Source organism: Lissotriton helveticus, chromosome 1_2 (assembly GCF_964261635.1).
Source record: "Lissotriton helveticus chromosome 1_2, aLisHel1.1, whole genome shotgun sequence".
NCBI lineage: Eukaryota > Metazoa > Chordata > Amphibia > Caudata > Salamandridae > Lissotriton > Lissotriton helveticus.
Genome location: NC_136058.1, coordinates 398,760,382 through 398,780,230, shown reverse-complemented (window position 1 = coordinate 398,780,230; position 19,849 = coordinate 398,760,382). Strand labels below are relative to the sequence as shown.

Below are 19,849 nucleotides of genomic sequence, written 5' to 3'. Positions count from 1 at the left end.
CTTCTTCCGGCGCACTGGCTGATCTTCATTGGCTACCCGTCCAACAGAGAATCTCTTTCAAGGCGTTATGCCTTGTCTTTAAGGCTCTACATGGACAGGGACCGATACCGCTCCAAAATCTTTTCTCCTGGTACTCCGCTGCCAGACTTTTGAGATCGTCCTCTGCGTTTCTAGTGACGGTCCCCAGGATCAATAGAGTGAGGATGGGTGGCCGTGCTTTTAGTTTCACGGCCGCTACTCTTTGGAACACCCTCCCGCTGACGCTGAGGAGTAGACAAGATCTCACTTCCTTTAAAAAGGACCTCAAGACCTTTCTTGTTCCCCAGAGTAATGTAATTGTAGCCTAGCTGTAGGAATGACGCAGTCTCAGCGCCAGGATACCCTTTGGGTGGCAGACGCGCTTAATAAGCAAATAAATACATACTTAGTATATGGTTCGTGAGGCCCCTAGGGCAGAATTGTATTTTTGCAACTTATAGTATGCTTACTGAGTAACTTGTAATGTATCTCGATCTCTGGCCTCATAAAGAGTCCAGAGGGGTTGTGTTAGTAATAAATACATATATAATTGATATATGCCTTGTGTGGTGTCCTTTCATTAGGTATTCAAGGGATTATATATGGTAAAACAGCTGGCTTCACATGCTCTCTGAAGTTTTAGCCTAAGACTGCTGGTCCATGCTACCACTAGGATAGCTTGTCTATAAGGTTGACTTTACAACCACCATCAATAAGGGCCGTTTAGACTGGTGCAAGGTGCCCACTAGAATAGTGGACATCATATGCCAGGCTAACTTCTCACAGCGCCCTGCTCAGCTCTAGGGGCCCCCAGATAGAAGAGCCCAGCTCAGCCCCAGGGGCCTGGGATAGAAGAGCCCAGCTCAGCCCCCAGAGGCCCCCGAATAGAAGAGCCCAGCTCAGCCCCAGGGCCCCCCGGATAGAAGAGCCCAGCTCAGCCCCAGGGCCCCCGGATAGAAGAGCCCAGCTCAGCCTCAGGGGCCCCCTGATAGAAGAGCCCAGCTCAGCCCCAGGGGTCCCCGGATAGAAGAGCCCAGCTCAACCCCAGGGGGGCCCCGGATAGAAGAGCCCAGCTCAGCCCCAGGGGCCCCTGGATAGAAGAGCCCAGCTCAGCACCCCCAGGGCCCCCGGATAGAAGAGCCCAGCTCAGCCCCAGGAGCACCCAGATAGAAGTGCCCAGCTCAGCCCCAGGGGCCCCTGGATAGAAGAGCCCAGCTCAGCACCCCCAGGGCCCCCGGATAGAAGAGCTCAGCTCAACCCCAGGGGCCCCTGGATAAAAGAGCCAGGCTCAGCCTCAGGGCCCCCGGATAGAAGATCCCAACTCAGCCCCAGGGGCCCCCGGATAAAAGAGCCCAGCTCAGCCCCAGGGGCCCCCGGATAGAAGAGCCAGGCTCAGCTTCAGGGCCCCCCGGATAGAAGAGCCCAGCTCAGCCCCAGGGGCCCCGGATAGAAGAGTCCAGCTCAGCCCCAGGGGCCCCCGGATAGAAGAGCCCAGCTCAGCCCCAGAGGTCCCCGGATTGCAGAGCCGAGCTCAGCCCCAGAGGCCCCCGGATAGAAGAGCCCAGCTCAGCCTCAGGGCCCCCGGATAGAAGAGCCCAGCTCAGCCCCAGCGGCCCCCATATAGAAGAGCCCAGCTCAGCCTCAGGGCCCCCGGATAGAAGAGCCGAGCTCAGCCTCAGGGCCCCCGGATAGAGGAGCCCAGCTCAGCCCCAGGGGCCTGGATAGAAGAGCCCAGCTCAGCCTCAGGGCCCCTCAGATTGAAGAGCCCAGCTCAGCCCTAGGGCCCCCAGATAGAAGAGCCCAGCTCAGCCCCAGGGGCCCCGGATAGAAGAGCCAGCTCAACCCCAGGGGCCCCCGCATAGAAGAGCCTAGCTCAGCCCCAGGACCCCCGGATAGAAGAGCCCAGCTGAGCCCAGGGGCCCCGGATAGAAGAGCCCAGCTCTGCAGAGATTCCCTCCAGGATTATTCTGTCTATTTCTACAAACACAGCAGAAGGTGCTGACAATCTCCTACCTGAGCAGAGACATGTGCAGACGTGTCCAGGCTCTCTCATCCTCCTGGGAGTCTTGGGGGTGGGGGGGCAGATCTGGGGTCTGAGGGGGGTCTGTGTGGGTCCAAAGGTAAAGAGAACTGCCCACCAGACAGGGGATCCTTTCTCCTCTGCAGCAGTCTGGTGCTGTCTGTGCCGCCTCTGACCCGGAAGAGGAAACCCTTCTTGTAAGAACTGGGACCACCAGTTCTCTGGGGGGTAGCATGGCTCGAGCAGGAAGGCAGCAAGGGGCTTGAAACCAATGAAACACACAGTGGCGCAATAATGGAGACCACACCAGTAGTTGTAGTTGAAAAATCAAGATCTTTTATGTAGGCTTTCAATTAGATCAATGCATTGGTAATTCATTAGCATTTCAGATAAGCATTTCATTAAGACATTTCATGAATCACGTGCAGATTGCATTTCCTGTCAAGGGGTAACCGTTTCATTAAGCATTTCAGTAAGACTTTTCATTAAAATAATAACCAGCTCATCTAACAATGAAGCATTAACTAACCCCGCCTGTCGCATCAGACTCTTTGACAGGCAAAAGGGTAATTGTATAAACCTGGAGGATCCTACAAGAAGCGACTATAGTATTGCGTGTAAGTAACACATCAGACCTCTCATGGACGCTCTTCCTAGAAGGTAATACAACATATCAGCAAGTACTTATCAGTCTAACAAGGAACTTCAAAGAACACAGCCTTTAGTCAGCAACTACAAGCCTTTCTTCTTGTGAATATAGATCGGTTTGCGACCCAGATCAGATCATCAGAATATTGTGGAAGTCCACCTCTGCAAGAAAATTCAGTACAGTGAAGTGACTCTCCCTCTCATTAACAGGCTTGTAAATATGGTACACTTTGAACATATCAGGCTTGTAAATATGGTGCACTTTGAACATATCAGGCTTGTAAATATGGTGCACGTTGAACCTATCAGGCTTGTAAATATGGTGCACTACGATCTAATTAGGAAAGTGTCTGACCCTCCAGCCTCCAAATACTTGAGGCACATTCAAAAGGGGGCCAACGGGGCCCAGTCACAGTTAACCCCGGGGGAGGGGCGACCTCGGGCCACACTCGGCCTACCGCCCTCCTCCCCAGGGGGTTACCTCTCTGCTTCGGCCCTTCGGGGCCCTTGCGTAGGCTGGAGTCGGCGGGAGAAGCTTCCGCCGGTTGGGGTACCTCTCGCGGCCTGACGCGGTGCCAAACGCTGCTACAGCGCGGCGGCGCCAGGGGCGAGAAACACACACTGCGGGACCAAGCGGAGGGGCGTTTCCAGCTTCGGGCCCCCTCCGCGATGAATCGCGGCCTGTTCCGGGTGCCGGCCTTGAAAGAAGGGCTGGATCGGAGCAGCCAATGGCTGTGCGGCGTGGTGGGGGGGGGCGTGGCCGATGACGAGGCCGGAGTTCCCCCGTCACGTGCTGCAGGTAGGGGAAGGCCTCAGGCCTAGCGGCCTAGTGATTACGTTGAGGCGGCCCTCTCCTGACACCGGGGGCCGCTGAGGGGGGATCAATGGGGCGCATCTTCACCGGAGCGCCGGGGCAGACGAAGGAGGATACTTCCCGGCCCAGCGCGGCCTCTCAGGGTTTCCGGCGGCCCTCTCCTGGCATACGGGGGCCGCCGAGGGGGGATACACGCTCCCTCTTAGGAGATTCCACAACACCCTGGGAGGGCGCGGACAGCTCCGGGCTGTGGCGGTGAGTTGGCCTGGCAATTAGCACTTCTGGGCACAGCGCTCGGGGACAGCAGGTGAGCGCTTGGGGGCCAATGCAGCGCCTCGCAGGCAGGATGATCCCTGAGGGGAAAAACGCCTTGGAATTCCAGTCCCTCACAGGGGACTTCAGCGCTAGAGTCACGAGGGCACAGTTAGCTCAGGGCAGGCAGGATGGGAGCAAATAATAGCGCTTGTCATACAGTTCAGTCAGGGGGAGACAGGTCTCCCAGTTGTAGGCAGGGGATGCGCAGGGCAGCACAGTCCAGTACCTGGTCTCAGGAAGCAGTTTTCTTGGCGCTTGGATGGTTCTGCGCCCTTAGTTGCTTGTTTCTTGAAGTGGAAGGGGGGGGGGGTGATGAGTTGAAGGCTTGAAGAATTTCTCCTCAATCACTGCAGATGGGCCCTGGGGTTCCCTACCACTGGGCCAGATCAGGACGCTAGATTTGAACACCTCACCCAGCTTAAGAGGCAGCACCTAGATCCTGTCACTCCCAGTAGCATAGGTTCCTCACTAGGCCCTCCCGCGTAAAACTCCTGCGTGGGTTCCACAGGTCAGTGATGCCCCAACTGACTGGAAAAAGTTCCCTCCCTGGCTTATATATGCCCAGGTCAGGTGACCACTCTCTAAAGCGGGAAAAGTCAGGTCCGTCTTTCTTCTGGAAGGTTCCAGGAGCTTCCCCACTCTAACTATGGACAGGGGCTGGGTGGCTGGTGTTGCAACATTGTATGGGGACCCAGCCTGCTCCTGGCAACTAGGGTGCTACACTAAAAAGACCACGCTGCAGTAGCAGGGGCCAGTGGCAGCCATGTTGGAAGTAGAGAGCACCTGCACCCTAACACAGATTAGCTATGAAAAGGTGCCCGAAGACCTAAGGGCCAACAAAACGTAGGTGGAAAAAATGAGGCAAGGGCAAAAAATCACGGGGAAAGACCACCCTAGGGCTGACAGGTCTAACACTTCTCCATTTAATTCCATGGGCATCCCAGTGGCTTCCATCAGCAGGCGAGGAGCGCCCTCTGGTGGCCGCTGACAGAACCGCCTCCTCCAAGCTCCAGCAGGGAAACAAGCATTGGTGCCTGCAAGGACACAGACTTCAGTCGAGAAAGAGTGTCTCATTGGAAGGAAAACATACATCAGCCGGGTTCAGCTCTGCTCCTCTCTGTATTGGTGCTCAGCAGAAGAATGGATGCTGTGGCAGTCTGGCAGGAGCTCTTGCGATGACCTGTGGCGAAGACCTCTCTAATGGAGTGGACAATTAATGGGGTATATATATAGTGTTGCCCACTGAATTTTACCCTATATTGATGGACTTTCCATTATTTAAGACATACTTGGTATGAACCAGCATGATGAAAATATGTCAACTGTGTTTACTTTGCACATTCACTCTAAGACCTTGAAAGGCAGCTATCATCGAGACAGTAGCATGTATGTTAGCAAAGTTGTTGTTTTGATGAATTGGCATTTTCCCAAGTTTTCTAAAGGGTAACAACATCCTGTATATGGGCCAGGGGTAGAGAGGCGAATGTGTTGGGATCGCTCAACAGCTGTGTGTCTAGTTATCTATTTGGGAAAATAATATTATCTGTAATAAGCATATAACCATATAACAGGGGAACAATCACACGTCACTGGAAGGCGGAAGAGAAGAACCCGGAACAGTGGAGTGTCGGTGCACGCGGAAGCGCCTAAGGTCAGCTGTGAACAATTTTCAGGTAAAAAAACTTATTTGTATTTTTGTGATTGAAGATTTCCTGATGAGTTTTCTCTCTAAATTGAACCTTACATTGTGAAGTACAGAAAGCAAACAAACTGTATCCCCCAAAAATACCTTATAATCCCTTTTAAGTTTCTAACAGTAGAAGTTATGAATACTGTTTGAAGCAAGATGATAGGTTAAACCGGCTGGGCTGGTTGAAGTACATGCAGGGCTACTGACTCAGGCTCTCCAAATTGCTTCCATTTTCCTAAAGAGCCCTTTTTCTGAGGAAAATGTTAAAGATGCAACACATTAGAGCAGTGGTTCTTGAACTTTTGAGGCCCCCCACTGAATCATTACTCAAATCCAGGGTGCCCACTGAGTTATTATTGAAAGCCAGGGATTTCCCTGGCCTAAGACATTTCTATGATTTGTACCTCATAACAATACTCAAAAATATAGGAACAAGTAATCACCAAATTCCCAACTATTCAAATCTTTTCTTTAATTCACAATCAAATATTGAAAAAGTTTTCAAAATTTCAGTTTTCCTTCTTTATTTGAACATACTTTATTAATTTGAATGTAATCATTTTTATATTATTTAACCCGTTGGCTGCTGCCATCCGCCATTGGCCGACGACAGCACTACCTCGCTGGTGCTGCCGTCGGCCAATGGCCGACGCGACCGCGCCAGTTTTTTAAAACGGCCGCGCTGCCGCAAAAAAGCGGAAGCAGCCAACGGGTTAATTTTGTAAAAAACAGTCACTGACCCACTGAGCAGGCGCAGCAGGCTCCAAGGGCTCCTCGGACCACAAGTTAAGCATCACTGCATAAGAGAACTAAATTGGGAGGGACAATATATAGAAAGGAGACACAAACCACTATCGACAAAATTAAAGCTTGTCGTCTAAGTTTCTTTCATGAAATAACAACTTTCCATTATTAAAACTGGGGGAATCTGGATCTTATCGGAAGACTGGAGACCCCAATCATGCTATTTTAAAGCTGCTTCATTGCAGAATCATGCACAATCGGTTTGCAATAGAGAATTTTTAAAATGGAGGCCGACAACCAATTAGTTGCTTTGAGAATGTACTCTTTTTGCAAAATCTTAGAAAGCCATGGCCCGCCTTAAAAGAATGACCCCTGAAACAGGTTATATCAATTGCAGATGGTTGCATGGACCACATAACGCATCTGGAAAGAGTAGCAGAGGATACAGGACAATGACTTTTCCTAAAGTAAATAAGGATTTGCGATTCATCTGTTCAGAGACCCGATGCTCAAGCTTTCTACTCTTTAAGACATCGAGCTACACAGAGATTTGGATGCTTGGGAAAGGCAGGATAATCCACTGGTGTTAAAAATGTTTTTATAGCTAGAAAGTGAGAAAAGAACTCCAGGAGAACATTGTCTAGCGAGAAAGACCCAAAGCATTGCTATCTGAAACGCAATAGAATGTTCAATTTTGCCGATCGACCCATCAGAGAGAAATTGGGATTCTCAGCCAAGCATTTAACACAATAAAGACTACATTACCATATCATAACATTTGATATTGCGCTAAAGGAGTTCTACTTATCTTTTTTTCTTTTCATAATAGTCAAATGAATGGATGCTTACCTACGGGCTTCCCATCGATAAAGTGTGCTGTAGACAATGGTCGATCTATGTGTGTTCACCGTTCTGTGAGACTTAGATGAAGACGCTAGGCAGCTTAAAATATTTACAATAGTGACACAGGTACAGCATTTAAAAGAGATGGTCAGTTTGACTGAATTGCAACTCGTCATTGTGATCTGTAACATTTTAATAACAACATGTGATGGTGTTAAGCGAATTCGCTCCTAGCTTCGATGAGATATAGACTGGCTTTTATGCTACACTGTGTCCCATAAATAGGTTTTATATTCTAATACTCATGATGTAATACATCTTAGTACACTGCGATTCATCCACATGTTACAAGAGCCAACCATTGTTCATTTTAAACCTAGGGAATTCAACTGAGTAATTAGTGTGAGCAATGGTTATAAGCTTCCCCTTTCGCGGCCATTAAATGTACACGGTCACTACATGAGACAACACACTGCCTTTGTCAGAAGGTGAAATGTGCTCTGCTGCGTTGAAATGTGTAGGCTTAAAGAAAGGAAGGACGTAAACTGGATACAATGAGCACTACTACACCGTAAGTTGTTATTCCAAAATAAGAAGAGGACGAGAGGAACAGTGTTTGGAATATTTGAAACATCATAATGCCACTTTAGAGCACACATTTTAAAGAGACAGGCATTATACATTTAGAATACACTTTCAAAATTAAAGCACTTCTCTACAGAAGTCACAGAGCGTAATTTTGTTTGTAATTTTTTTTCTACAAGTAAACTTGTAATTGTCAAAGACAGCAGCTGATAAGGTGAGTTTCTATAAGCAGTTAATACGGTAAATTACTATAAGCAGCTAACAAGGCGAGTTACTATAAGCAGCTAATAAGGTAAACTACTATAAGCAGCTAATAAGGTGAGTTACTATAAGCAGGTAATTTATTATACTTTCAAGCCGCATCCTGGAACAGACTGATAGCACAGTATTGTATGTTACTAGGCCTGGGCGGAGTTCTCCTATGCGCAACTCTGCGAAGTGCTGAAAAAACTCTGCCACACTCTGCGGATTTCTGAAAATGCGAAGTGCGGTAAGTCGCTCTGCTCATGACCGGTTTTTAGTGCCAAGACATTGTACTGCACAATAAAATCAGTGCAAACTGCACTATGAGTATAGTAAGAGGGCGCTGCTTTTTTCTGCCACTTGAGTAGATGTTCTACTCACACGGCAGCTTCCTTAACATGAGCGGTAGCGACCTGCCACGACTGCCTGCATTGAGAAATCTCGACTGGAGGTGGCCAGCCATATGATACTTCTCACTCTCGCTTGCCAAACTAGACATTGACGAGCCGCGCAAGAGGGAAAACTCAGCCCTGTGCCCGTTTGTGTAGTTTTTCAGAACTCTACGATCCACGCTGAGTGGGTAAAACTCAGTGAACTCAGCAGAGGGGGTAGAATACGTCACCCACCCCTATATGTTACAAGAAAGGAGCAGCAGGGGCAGCAAGCAAACCTGAGAAAAGAATTGGAAAATGTTTGCCAGCGTAAAATAATATTCTCTTTGAGGTAGAGTGAGGGCTGATATTCTCAACAGTGCGTGTTAACACCTGAGATGTTTGTGAAAGATCTTTAGTTGCAAAAAGGCATCGCTACAGTCCTCATACCCTTCTTTCTGCAGCAGCTGTGTCTCATAACAATGGTGGCAAACAGATAGGATCCCACATAGAATGTGTACAGCATTACTAGCAGCACGTCTCACTTCATGAACACAGAAGGAGAGATGGTAGTGCCATATCAGGCAAAGAACCCATTCTCACTCAGAAAGCAGGCACACTGGTGAGAATGGGGCCCTGTAATATCACTTGTGTCAGACTCCTGCTGAAAGCTGGCATGCTGTCAAGATAGGACCCCTCTATTGCCAAATAAACTAGGCTCCTTGTTGACATCGCAAATTATCTTTATAGTTTAGGGAACAAATCTCATTTAACATCTCTTTCTACACAATCAGGAGTGAAATACCATTAAAAGACATAATTTTGCTTTATTACATTTAAAAAAAACATAGATTTCTTATTAATATGTCAAATCTAATCATAAGTGTGTACATTGTATAGCATTGTGATTGCTTTTTACTGGATTATATTTTAGTTCATGTTAATGTGAACGTAAGTTGGGTTTGATCCTGGTACCCGCCTCTGCAGTGTGTTTTTTAAAGGCTCTTGGATGTCCATACATGGGCCGTGGTCGGATGTTTGATTGTGCTTCATTAGTAGAAATTTAAAAGTGTCAGTGTTCAAAGTCTTTATGCCACTAATGGCCGTACCAGCCACTTATTCCTAAATATGTAGAGTTGAGTTTAAAAATGGTTCCTGTTAAAGTAAAGTAAAGTGAGTTTAATCCTGGTACAGACCCCCGTAGTGTGTTATTTTTGACCAGTCATGTGTCTAATTCCTCACTTGCTTGGTGGTGTTGATGATGGTGGACGATGGTAGGAAGAACTTCCCCGACTCAGCACTTTGTTAAAATGAGCTAGTGGATGGCATTCGTTTCTACCATCTTCAGCTACTGAAGATGTGCCCTTTCCTTTCTTCTGATCTGCATATTATATTGGTGAGCTCATTCCTCTAGGCAAGTCTAGGCTACGGGAACACTGCGTATTTGATGGCTCCAGCAACACAAAAGCACATTTCAGATTTTTCAGACTGCTGTGGTTTATCTTATTTGTGGTCTGAGGCAGCCCCAAATGCATAACAGAGTTTATTGTTTGCACACGAGGCAGCACATGCTTTGTAAGTCCATTCAAACACTTGCGGAGATTATACAATGAGGTTTCCTTTTTGCATGTATACACAAACCTGAATATCATTTGTGTCAAGACTCAGTATCGTTTGTGCTCATCCTCTTCTGAATCCAGATTTGATTTCCAGTGCCAAGGTTCCAGAAATGTCTAGCAGGGAGTCGACAGTTCAGGATTCTAGCTCTTCAGAGATGGAACACTTTACTGCTCAAGATTCAATCTCTCCCTAGCTGTCATACTTTCAGAAACCCAATGAGAACTACACTTTTCAACTGCCCTTTCTCCTATCAATAATTTTGCTATCATGCACCAGTTCTGTTCGTTCACCAGTTTGGATTTGGATGAATGATTCTCTGTAAAAAAGAAACTTTTAAAATACTAATTGTGAATCATTTACATAGTGGCAAGCCTGCAAATCTCCCAAGGATCCAGCTCTATGTTGTGCACCTATGGCTCGTGCATTAAAGATGCATGTGATGGAAATGAGCATCACTTCTTCTGCATTATGGGTGGGAAGGCACATGTTGGGCACTGCCACAGGGTTCCTCATTACACCCCATCCTCTTCAATGTCTACATTGCTCCACTGGCCTCCATCGTATGGCCCTACGGCCTCATCATCGTCTCATGTACAGGAGACATGCAACTCATACTCTCCCTCTCAGAAGAAACATCGATCACACAATTGCCCTTCCTCATGTGCAGTTCCAATATAGCATAATGGATGAAAAAAAGCTACCTCAAGCTAAATGCTGACAAATATGAAGTGGTACTGTCTGGCAAGTACACCACTCTCTGGACTCTGGCCAGGCAAACCAGCACCAGACGCCCCACATCTATCCCAATTACGATGCCAGGTAATCAGTATCGTAATCGATAGCCAACTCTCCATGGCCAGCCATGACAACATAGTAGCAGCTACATGTTTACAAACTGTCAAGATGCTCGGAAAAATATTCAAATGGATATCACTAGACAGCAGCAGGAGTATCAGACAAGCATTCTTCATCAGTAGACGAGACTACGGAACCACCCCCTACGCAGGCGGAACCACCCCCTACACCAAGCTCACCAACAAATGTCAAGCAGGTCATTGCACAGCGGCAGACTCAAACTCAATCTCATCCACAGACCCACATAACCCTCACTTACTCCCCATCTAGAAGCACACCACCTTCAATCTCCCCACATTCACCTACAAAGGCACTCCACATCTTACTCCTTGTGTAGCTCAACAACCATGTTCACTTTCATACCCATAATAGGCAACTCAAATGGACTGGACGACTCCGCAACCAAATCCTCCATCACCTCACTCCCAGATATGTCTTCTCCCACCTCGCCCCCCCAGACCAGAAGGAACTCCCCCCTCGCCATCAGAGCCTGTTTTTGTTCATTTGGGGACCTGGATTCCCTCCTGGGTGATCAGCGCGTCTTGCAAATCCAGTTGGCATAACAACCATAACTGAACGCATCAAGCCTGAGAGTTGCAGCTCATATTTCCACACTTTCACTTCTCCTGCTTTTGGACACTGTTCTCTAGATGCGGCCACAGAACCAGCAATGTTCCGCAAAATGACCTAACACCCAAACCAGTTATGAATTTTCACCAGTATGTGCTTGTTAAATTAGTTTTAGTGTGTTGGGCTTATGGGTTTATTAACTAATCCCTTTAAACTAGCTTTTAAATGACCCTTTTTAGTCCAAGCATTGTTCACATTGTTGCAGCATGATCAGTTGTACTTGGGTGTTTTTCTTTCTAACTATACCTAAATAAATAAAAATAAACAATGGTTATTTTGTTTTAGTTCACATTGTGCTCGTCTCCCAGTATGTTTTGCTGGTATTTTAGATTTTTTTCCTGGGTTTAAAGAAAGGAACATTCACTGAGAACAGACACTTTTATAATGTTACAAATATCTGTTTTTTCCTTCTTTCCTACTAATCCAGTCTTTTATCACCTACTTTTTATAATCTGGTATTCGAAGGTTCCATATAATTGTAATTTTATTATTTTGAGTAATTCCTTCATCTCAAAAGCACTGCAATTTTTTATTCCTGAGTGTGTCCACAGACAGGATGTTGATGGCCTTAAATGTTTGCGTATTTGCTGCACCGCTAGGATTACTTCTATGCGTGTGTCATTAAGGTGAGTTTTTGCTTATGGTTTTCAAAGGATTATAGGGGTGATAATCAGAAAAAGGTCATCACTTGTTCAATGTACGTGAATGTTTTTCCCTTGGGTGTGTTTGCTGAAGGCTTATGTAGTAGTGATGACTAACTAAAGCTCTTCAAGCATTGGCTGCACTTGAGTGGGGTTTCCTCTGTGTGTATTCACTGATGTCTTTGTAGGTTTGATAATCGACAAAAGGTCCTCTCACATTGACTGCACTTGGCTTTTCTTCTGTATGTGTTTGCTGATGAGTCATTAATGTAGAAGATTTACTAAAACTACGTCCACATTCACTGCACTGATATGGTCTTTCCCCAGTGTGAGTTCTCTCATGCTGTTTTAGGTGTGCCGATTGACTAAAGCTCTTCTCACATTCACTGCATTTGAATGGCTTTTCCCCGGTGTGTGTTCGCTGATGATATCTTAATGTTGATAAGTTACTGAAACTACTTCCACATTCACTGCACTGATATGGTTTTTCCCCAGTGTGAGTTCTCTGATGCTGTTTTAGGTTCGCCGATTGACTAAAACTTTTCTCACATTCATTGCACTTGAATGGCTTCTCCCCTGTGTGTGTGCGCTGATGGCTTTGTAGGTATGATAACCGACGAAAGCACTTCACACATTCACTGCACTTGTATGGCTTTTCCCCTGTGTGCGTTCTCTGATGAATCCTGAGATATGAGGAGTTCTTAAAACGGCTTCCACATTCATTGCAATGGTATGGTTTTTCCTCTGTGTGTGTTCGCATATGATTTATTAATGTTGTGGATTCTCTAAAACTACAACCACAATCAGTGCATTTAAATGGTTTTTCCTCTGTGTGTGTTTGCTGATGAATCCTGAGTTTTGACGATTCAGTAAAACTACTTCCACATTCACTGCAATGGTATGGTTTTTCCCCCGTGTGTTTTCGTTGATGGATTTGTAGGTGTGATAACTGACTAAAGCTCTTCAAACATTCAATGCATATGAAAGGTTTTTCTCCTGTGTGTATTCGCTGATGTTTCCTTAATGTTGACGATTGACTAAAACTACTTCCACATTCATTGCAGTGATATGGCTTTTCCCCGGTGTGTGTTCTCTGATGCTGTTTTAGGGTTGATAACCTACTAAAACTCTTCTCACATTCATTGCACTTGAATGGTTTTTCCCCCGTGTGCATTCTCTGATGAATCCTTAGCTTTGAGGAGTCACTAAAACTACTTCCACATTCATTGCAATGGTAAGATTTTTCCCTTGCGTGTTTTTGTAAATGTCTTTGTAGGCCTGATAATTGAATGAAGCTCTTCGCACATTCACTGCAGTTGAATGATTTTTCATCTGTGTGCGTTTGCTGAGGGCACTTTAGTAGTGATGAAAAGCTAAAGCTTTCACTGCATGTGTATGATTTTTCTTTCTTTAGGTCAGGTATATATTTTTCTTCATCCTATGACTGCTTTTCCGGATGGGCCAACATGGTTGATAAAGCACTTGCGTTAGTCTCACATTCCTTGCAAGTGTGTGATATTTCAGAAATTTTCTTTCTGATTTAACAAAGTACAATTATCACTAAATGCCCTTCTTAGTGGGCGATTGTGTCTTTAGATTCAATAATGGTGTTGCGTGCTTGTGGATAAAGATGAATCCTACTACTGGTCACAACAAATTGGGAAAAAGTTTGTATTGTAGATAGCAGAACTTGTCTTTCCTTCACCCTTCAGTTGTCAGGCTCCACTCCATAGTGCTCTTCTCTGGTTGATGTTGTTTAGTTAGAAAGTGTTTGCAGTACACCTACAGCACTGAATGGTGGGTTGTTATAATTGTGGACAGCAAAGCATTGCTGTAACCACATCCTACAGATCCCACGATAAAATGCTGTTATCGGACTTGTTTATACGGGAGGTCGTTTGCCTTAATTCTCTAGAGTTCTTTTCTTCGTCTTGTTGCGTGGAGGTGCACAGCTCCGACTCTTACATCCACTGAACTGCCCTTGACTGCTTCTTCCAGGATCTGTCAGTTTATGCTCAGGGTCCTCTGTCTCGGACGTGAAAGCTTTCTTTAATATTGGAGCTTATTTACTCTGGCTGTTTTTGCAGATTTACAGCATTCTCTTCTTTATTCATAAACATTTTGTGAATTCAAGGTTTTTTTTCTGTTGAATGTAAAAAAAAAAAGATTACTACATGGAAAGATAATGGAATTTGCGTAAACAATATTTAACCGGCCATAAAAACATCTCTGCTGTACCATCTTTGAAACTTATCAAGGTTATTTCACTATAAACAGATATTTCAATAAAAGTTCAGTTGAACATGTTACAACTTATTTATTTCAGGAAATAATAGTTCGTAGAGTAAATTAGTAAAGAAAGAACACTTGCATCGCATTTGCATAATAGTTACAGCTCTCTGTAGCTGCATATAGTCAAGATTGGTTTTAAACGAGAACAGCGCTTGGAGTAAGAGATGGACAGAAGACCCAAGGCAGTAGGCTGCACCTCACAGTGTTGTGGCATTCATCGAATATTTTTGTACATGGATCTGGCTGGCTTCATTGCCTGCCCCTACAATATGCTGTATGTCATTGGTTAATTGATACTTTTTAATTTATGTTGTAATGTACCTGGTCTGGAAACTTATAATGCGGAGCACTGAAGGTGAAAATGGTATTGATGAAAAGATTTTGGTGAGCGGATAATCTATTTGAGGTTTAGCAATTGCTGACGCCCAATGGTTGTGGAAGTCCAATGTGCTGATTAGTTGACAAAAGAAAAACAAAGGTATCCTTTGTGCTTAGCCAAGAATGGCAGATAAATTGAGCAGCATGAATAAATACAGTTGTCCAAGTTAAGTGGTGTTGTCAGAAGAGCAGATAAACTGATGGTGCCACATTGGAGGGTGGAGTTGATGGATTTGTTACATGAGGGACATGGTGCACTAACGGCGCGTGAATTTCACCAAGCAGCATACAGGGCCAAAGAAGTTTGCACTTTAGCTTTGCTTCTAACTTTATGGCATTCTTACAATGTTTCTGGGTAAGTTAATTTGTGGCACGTAGCACTAGTTTCCCTGTTGTCTGTGAAAACTGATCAAACTACAAGAGATACAGCAGATGATAAGCTACACGATGTGTGGCCGAAGGCAGCAGCTCTCAGACGCTGAACGCATTGAGCAACACCCGCCTGAAAGGTCAGACTTATTGTTTTCTTTAAAATTACTGATCTTTATACTCTAAACTCCAATAATTCCTTTCAGTTCTATATCTGTCTGATTCAGAAATATTCGATTGATTTTGATAAGAAAGGCCCATGTTCTCCATATGAAGGGGCTTAATTCCACAGGATGTATTGATAATGCAATTATGAGGGTATGCATGGACGGTAACTAAGATGGTGGGTTGATGAGTCAGCCCCTTGTAATACCTTTGACAGAACTGGAGTACAGCTGCCAGGGCCATCGAAACATTAGTAGTAATGTACTGACTCAAAAGCATAATTTGCTTAAATGTGAATTGGCAGTGTCCATTTCTGTAGAGGTACCATAGTGGGGAAAGGATTATGGGGGGGCACTGATCCAGCAAAGCCTCATTAAAAAGTTGGAACAGAGATATATTTAGATACCTCTTTGATGGCCTACTGTGTGGATACAAAGGTCACAAACAGAACAGACCAGCGACTAGGGATGCGGCCAGGTAATTGGAAAATAACTGCTGAGTTGCAAAGGAAAACAACAGCTTCATGCCATAATCAGACAGGGGGGGGTTGCTAGAAAAACAGTGAAAACACCACACAAAAAGATACTACACCAGCTTATACAAATAACGCTAAATGTAATAAACCATGACAAAAATTGAATTAGTAGAACTGGAGATATTGAACAGTGTTTAGAGTAAATGGCGCCAAAGGAGTAAAGTACTTGCTGAAGCTATCTGGTCACGGCAGATCGGGACACAGTAACATGTTCAGGCTGACCGCTACAGAGTGTGTGTCGGCTACAGGGACCCAGTTATGCTTGCTGAACAGAGTACCTTAAATCTACTTTGCGGAGCCTTCTGTGGATCCGCGTAGAACATGAGTCGTGCAGCTGAGGCGGTGCATCAGAACGGAGATGTGGCGTGCCTGCACTGTGAGGTCCTGTTGCGTCATCATCAATGACGGCTTGCAATGCGAAGTCCAAGTCGGAGATGTGCTGCACAGTTGGTGAGCTGTATCAGTTCAGAGGAGCTGTGGGGCTGCAATGCGGAGTCCATCGCTGAGGCTGCCGTCGGTGGGGGATGTGAGGGCCTGTGTAGGGGATGTGTCACACAGCAGCAGTTCTGATGCAGTCTCGGGCTTCGATGCAGTTTTTTTGCAGTGGTTCCGATCCATGTAGTGCAGTGATGGGTTGGCTCCGCTTGGGTTTGAGCCGCACAGCAGAGATATGTTGGTTCTTCTGGATCCACAGAGGCTAGCAGAGTACCTTAGGCCCACTTTGAAGTGTCCTGGACGTGGTTGACAGAACTTGGAAGGAAAGAATTGCAGATGGTAGAGTCCAAGTGCAGATGCAAGGTTGGGTTGTTGAAAGCATGTTATGTCCCCGAGGCTTCAGTTCAGGAGGACAGACAACCAGCCGTTGGAGTCACTCTGGGTTCTGGGTTCAAGGAATGCAGGTCCAGTCCTTCTTACTCAGGCGAGAGGGCAGTAGGCAACAGGTCTGCACAGAAATGCAGGAGTCCAGCAGAGAGGCAGACCTTCAGTAGCACAGCAGCCCTTCTTCCTGGCACAGTATCCACAGGTCCAGAAGCATACTGAAGGAGTGGTATTGTAGTGTAGTTCCTATCATCCCAATAGGCTCTGCGCATTGGAATAATACCTACAGCAGTAAAGGCCTAGACCAGACGTTAACTAGGTCTACTACTGTCGATACTAGACTTAAAGTTTTGGGTTTGCCAGCTTAGCTCAGAGTTCACTAGAAACTTTCTCGAATGTTCAAGGAGGACTTAACTTCCCTGATTAGACAAGAAGGGATTTAGTTTCTGACAACCATAGAACATGACAACTTTGCTCTCCCCTAATCAAGAGTAAATCTCGAGAGTCGTGTGAACAAAAGGCAAATTATTTTACTCAGTCAGTACGTGCATTCTTAGTCTCATCAGAATGTAGAGAAAAGGAAGAGACGGGCGTGTTCAATAAAAAGGTGTTATTTATTGATCAGTCTCTTTTCTCATACATGAGAAATGGATCGATATTATTGCAATACTTATAGCTAAGTAAAGTGCATACATTAAAAGCAGAAGTATAAAATAATACTGTAAAAACATTGATATGGTTTCTAAGCCATATGATGTTTAAAATGAATTAAATATATTACATACACATATACATTTGACTAAACGTACTCAACTGGTGTTTCTAAATACGCCTACCCCGTGTACCTGACCTAAGCCTAATACGTGGGCGGGAATAGAAAGTTACAGTTTAAGTTAAGTTTGTTTTTGCCAAGTGAATAACTAAAGAATTCTCTGTGAGGGGTTATTCAGTTCTGTACCTGGAAGTTTAGGATGAATGAGGAATGGTATCTCTTTCTCTGGTCTCGATATTCCAGGCTGCCTGCGAGGGCTACCCGGAAGCGCCGGTGCTGGGTCTCTCGGCAGGAGAAAGCAGCTTCTCTCAGCGCGTCAGAAAGGCGGGGCTGCTGCCAGCGGGGTCTGCTCTGCTCTGGGCTTCGGCAAGTATGGCTGCTCCGTCTCGTCACCACGCGTGTGTTTGCATAGGGCAAGATCGGTAATATTTATACCTTTAAGGTGCCGAGATTGACGTAAGGATGGACATAGATACGTCAATAAGGATGTCATACGACTTGCTCGTTAGCACATTCTTTTACTGAAGTTCTCGGTGAAATCAAAACAATGGCCGCACGGTTTTTCCAGGTTGTCATAGGTTTGATTTGTTATGAGAACTCTGTATGCCTTATCAGGGGCTGGAGGAATATCGCTTGTCTAATTAGATCGCAAGCGTTATGACCTAATCAGATAACACGTTCCTGTGCCGTAGTGTGACTGCGTCAGATAACGGTATCTGCATCATGGGGGTTTTCTGCCTCATGGGCTGACTGCTAGTTAACTTGTTGGTTTGTTTAACTAGAATAGGGTCAGGAATAGGGGGATCGATTCAGAACCTATAGGAATACATGACACCCACTCCACGCTAACTATGGACATATTTACTAATCTAGGCATAGTATAACTTAGTACAACATACTATAGAGTAGTGTGTATACCTTACCACCCCAAAATACATAAATGCATTTCGAAATTTTCAAATATACGGAAAATTGCAGTCATATATATTGTATGCACTCAAGCTATGAATTAAATGCTAAAGTAATCACGCATTTGTATACATTATTGCTTATTTGGTATATGAGAAATTACACATGAAATGGCTTCTTAAATACAGAAAAAGTTTCGAGACCATTCCATCACAGAATAAAATATATGTGAACATACCAGCGGGCAGCTAATGTCTATAAAGTATCTAAAAATAGAAATCTTAGTTCTCTAGGAATAGTTTCTTACTTTAAGCAGAAGATAGTGTCCCGAAAAATTTATAAAAATTAATTTGGGGCTGCTAAAAAATTGCTGTCCGTGAACTGGAGGTAAAATTTGTTCATGTGACTTTATTTTTAAAGTTGAAGGCCGAATTCAGGGAACGCCGAGTGCGAGCTTGCTCAAAAGTCTCTATTTCTGTTCGGGTGAGAACATCATATCATTCAGGCTTTCGAAAAAACTGTCAACAGCTTCATGGGAAAGTTCCACTAACTCGGAAATAGGTGTAACCATGCATTCGTGCGCATGATTGTCTCCATTGACATTCTGATTCGCATTGCTGACAGAAGGTCGTACCTGATCGATGCTGCTTTCATCTTGAACTTCACTACCCCTCAATCGTAGTGGTGAAGCTTCCACGAATGCCGTCATCAGGATTGGCAGCCTTTGAGAGCAGCACAAAGCATGAACCTTTATCGGGCTCAACAATGTTTCTGCATCCATTGGCGCATCCGATTGTAGCGTCAGACAGGTGTCTAACACGCATTCTTCTCCGCATAGCAGACACCTTAATACAGGTAAAACACATCTTTGCCACATTGGTCGAAATGATAGAAACCAAGTCATGTTCAGGTCTCTAAGCCGGGAGAGTCCCAGGATTTTTGATATCCGGTCCCGGTATCCAATGGCTAGGATTGTTTCTTCCATTGTCGCGAGAGTTTGGTCTGTGACATGGGTTGCCATAACGAAAAATAAGGACTAAGAATAGGATTCCTGCAATTAGTCCCAAGATCAGGGGAAGTCCGCCAAAAATCGAATGGACGAAATCTGGAAAAATACCCAGTATGGCTTTGAATGGTGTTAATGCCATCGAAAATACTGTCTTAAATACCCCTGAGATCCCATTGGTATCAGAAATATTTAAGATTTCGTTCAGGATTTCCGCGAAATGTACGGGGGAATTAGTTGATAATAATGTATGTATCTCTGCAGTCGTCCTTGCGACTTGTAGATCATACGTTTCTTTTGATGACGTGAGCCTTGTAGGCGTCTGAAGAAGCACTGTTTTCATTCTGCTTAAAGTATCTATTCGAATAGAAGTAATTTTCAAATTGGGCCATGCCCTTGCCTCCCTGTCTGGAAAGGAGCTGGGAAACAATGAGCGTCCACAGCACTTGACCTTCGCAGTCGTAGTTACGAGATAAGGAGTCCCGGGCATAAGACTACAACATCTGCGGTCTACAATTAGAATGTAACTCCCATTATAGAGTCTTTGAAAGAATGGTTCTATCTCAG

The 19,849-nt window shown here is 45.1% G+C and overlaps 1 protein-coding gene across 1 annotated transcript; it reads right to left on the bottom strand.

Moving 5' to 3' along the window:
* Positions 1-11,236: 11,236 nt before the first annotated feature.
* On the bottom strand, positions 11,237-14,165 carry LOC144806351 (uncharacterized). The gene has a single exon (XM_078672734.1). The coding sequence runs from the start codon at positions 13,209-13,211 to the stop codon at positions 12,165-12,167; it is 1,047 nt and encodes a 348-aa protein (XP_078528860.1). The 5' UTR covers positions 13,212-14,165; the 3' UTR covers positions 11,237-12,164.
* Between the last annotated feature and the right edge of the window lie 5,684 nt (positions 14,166-19,849).

Bases quoted from the DNA above. Each gene is read 5' to 3' on its own strand.
- LOC144806351 (XM_078672734.1), bottom strand. From the start codon at position 13,211: ATGCACACGGGGGAAAAACCATTCAAGTGCAATGAATGTGAGAAGAGT.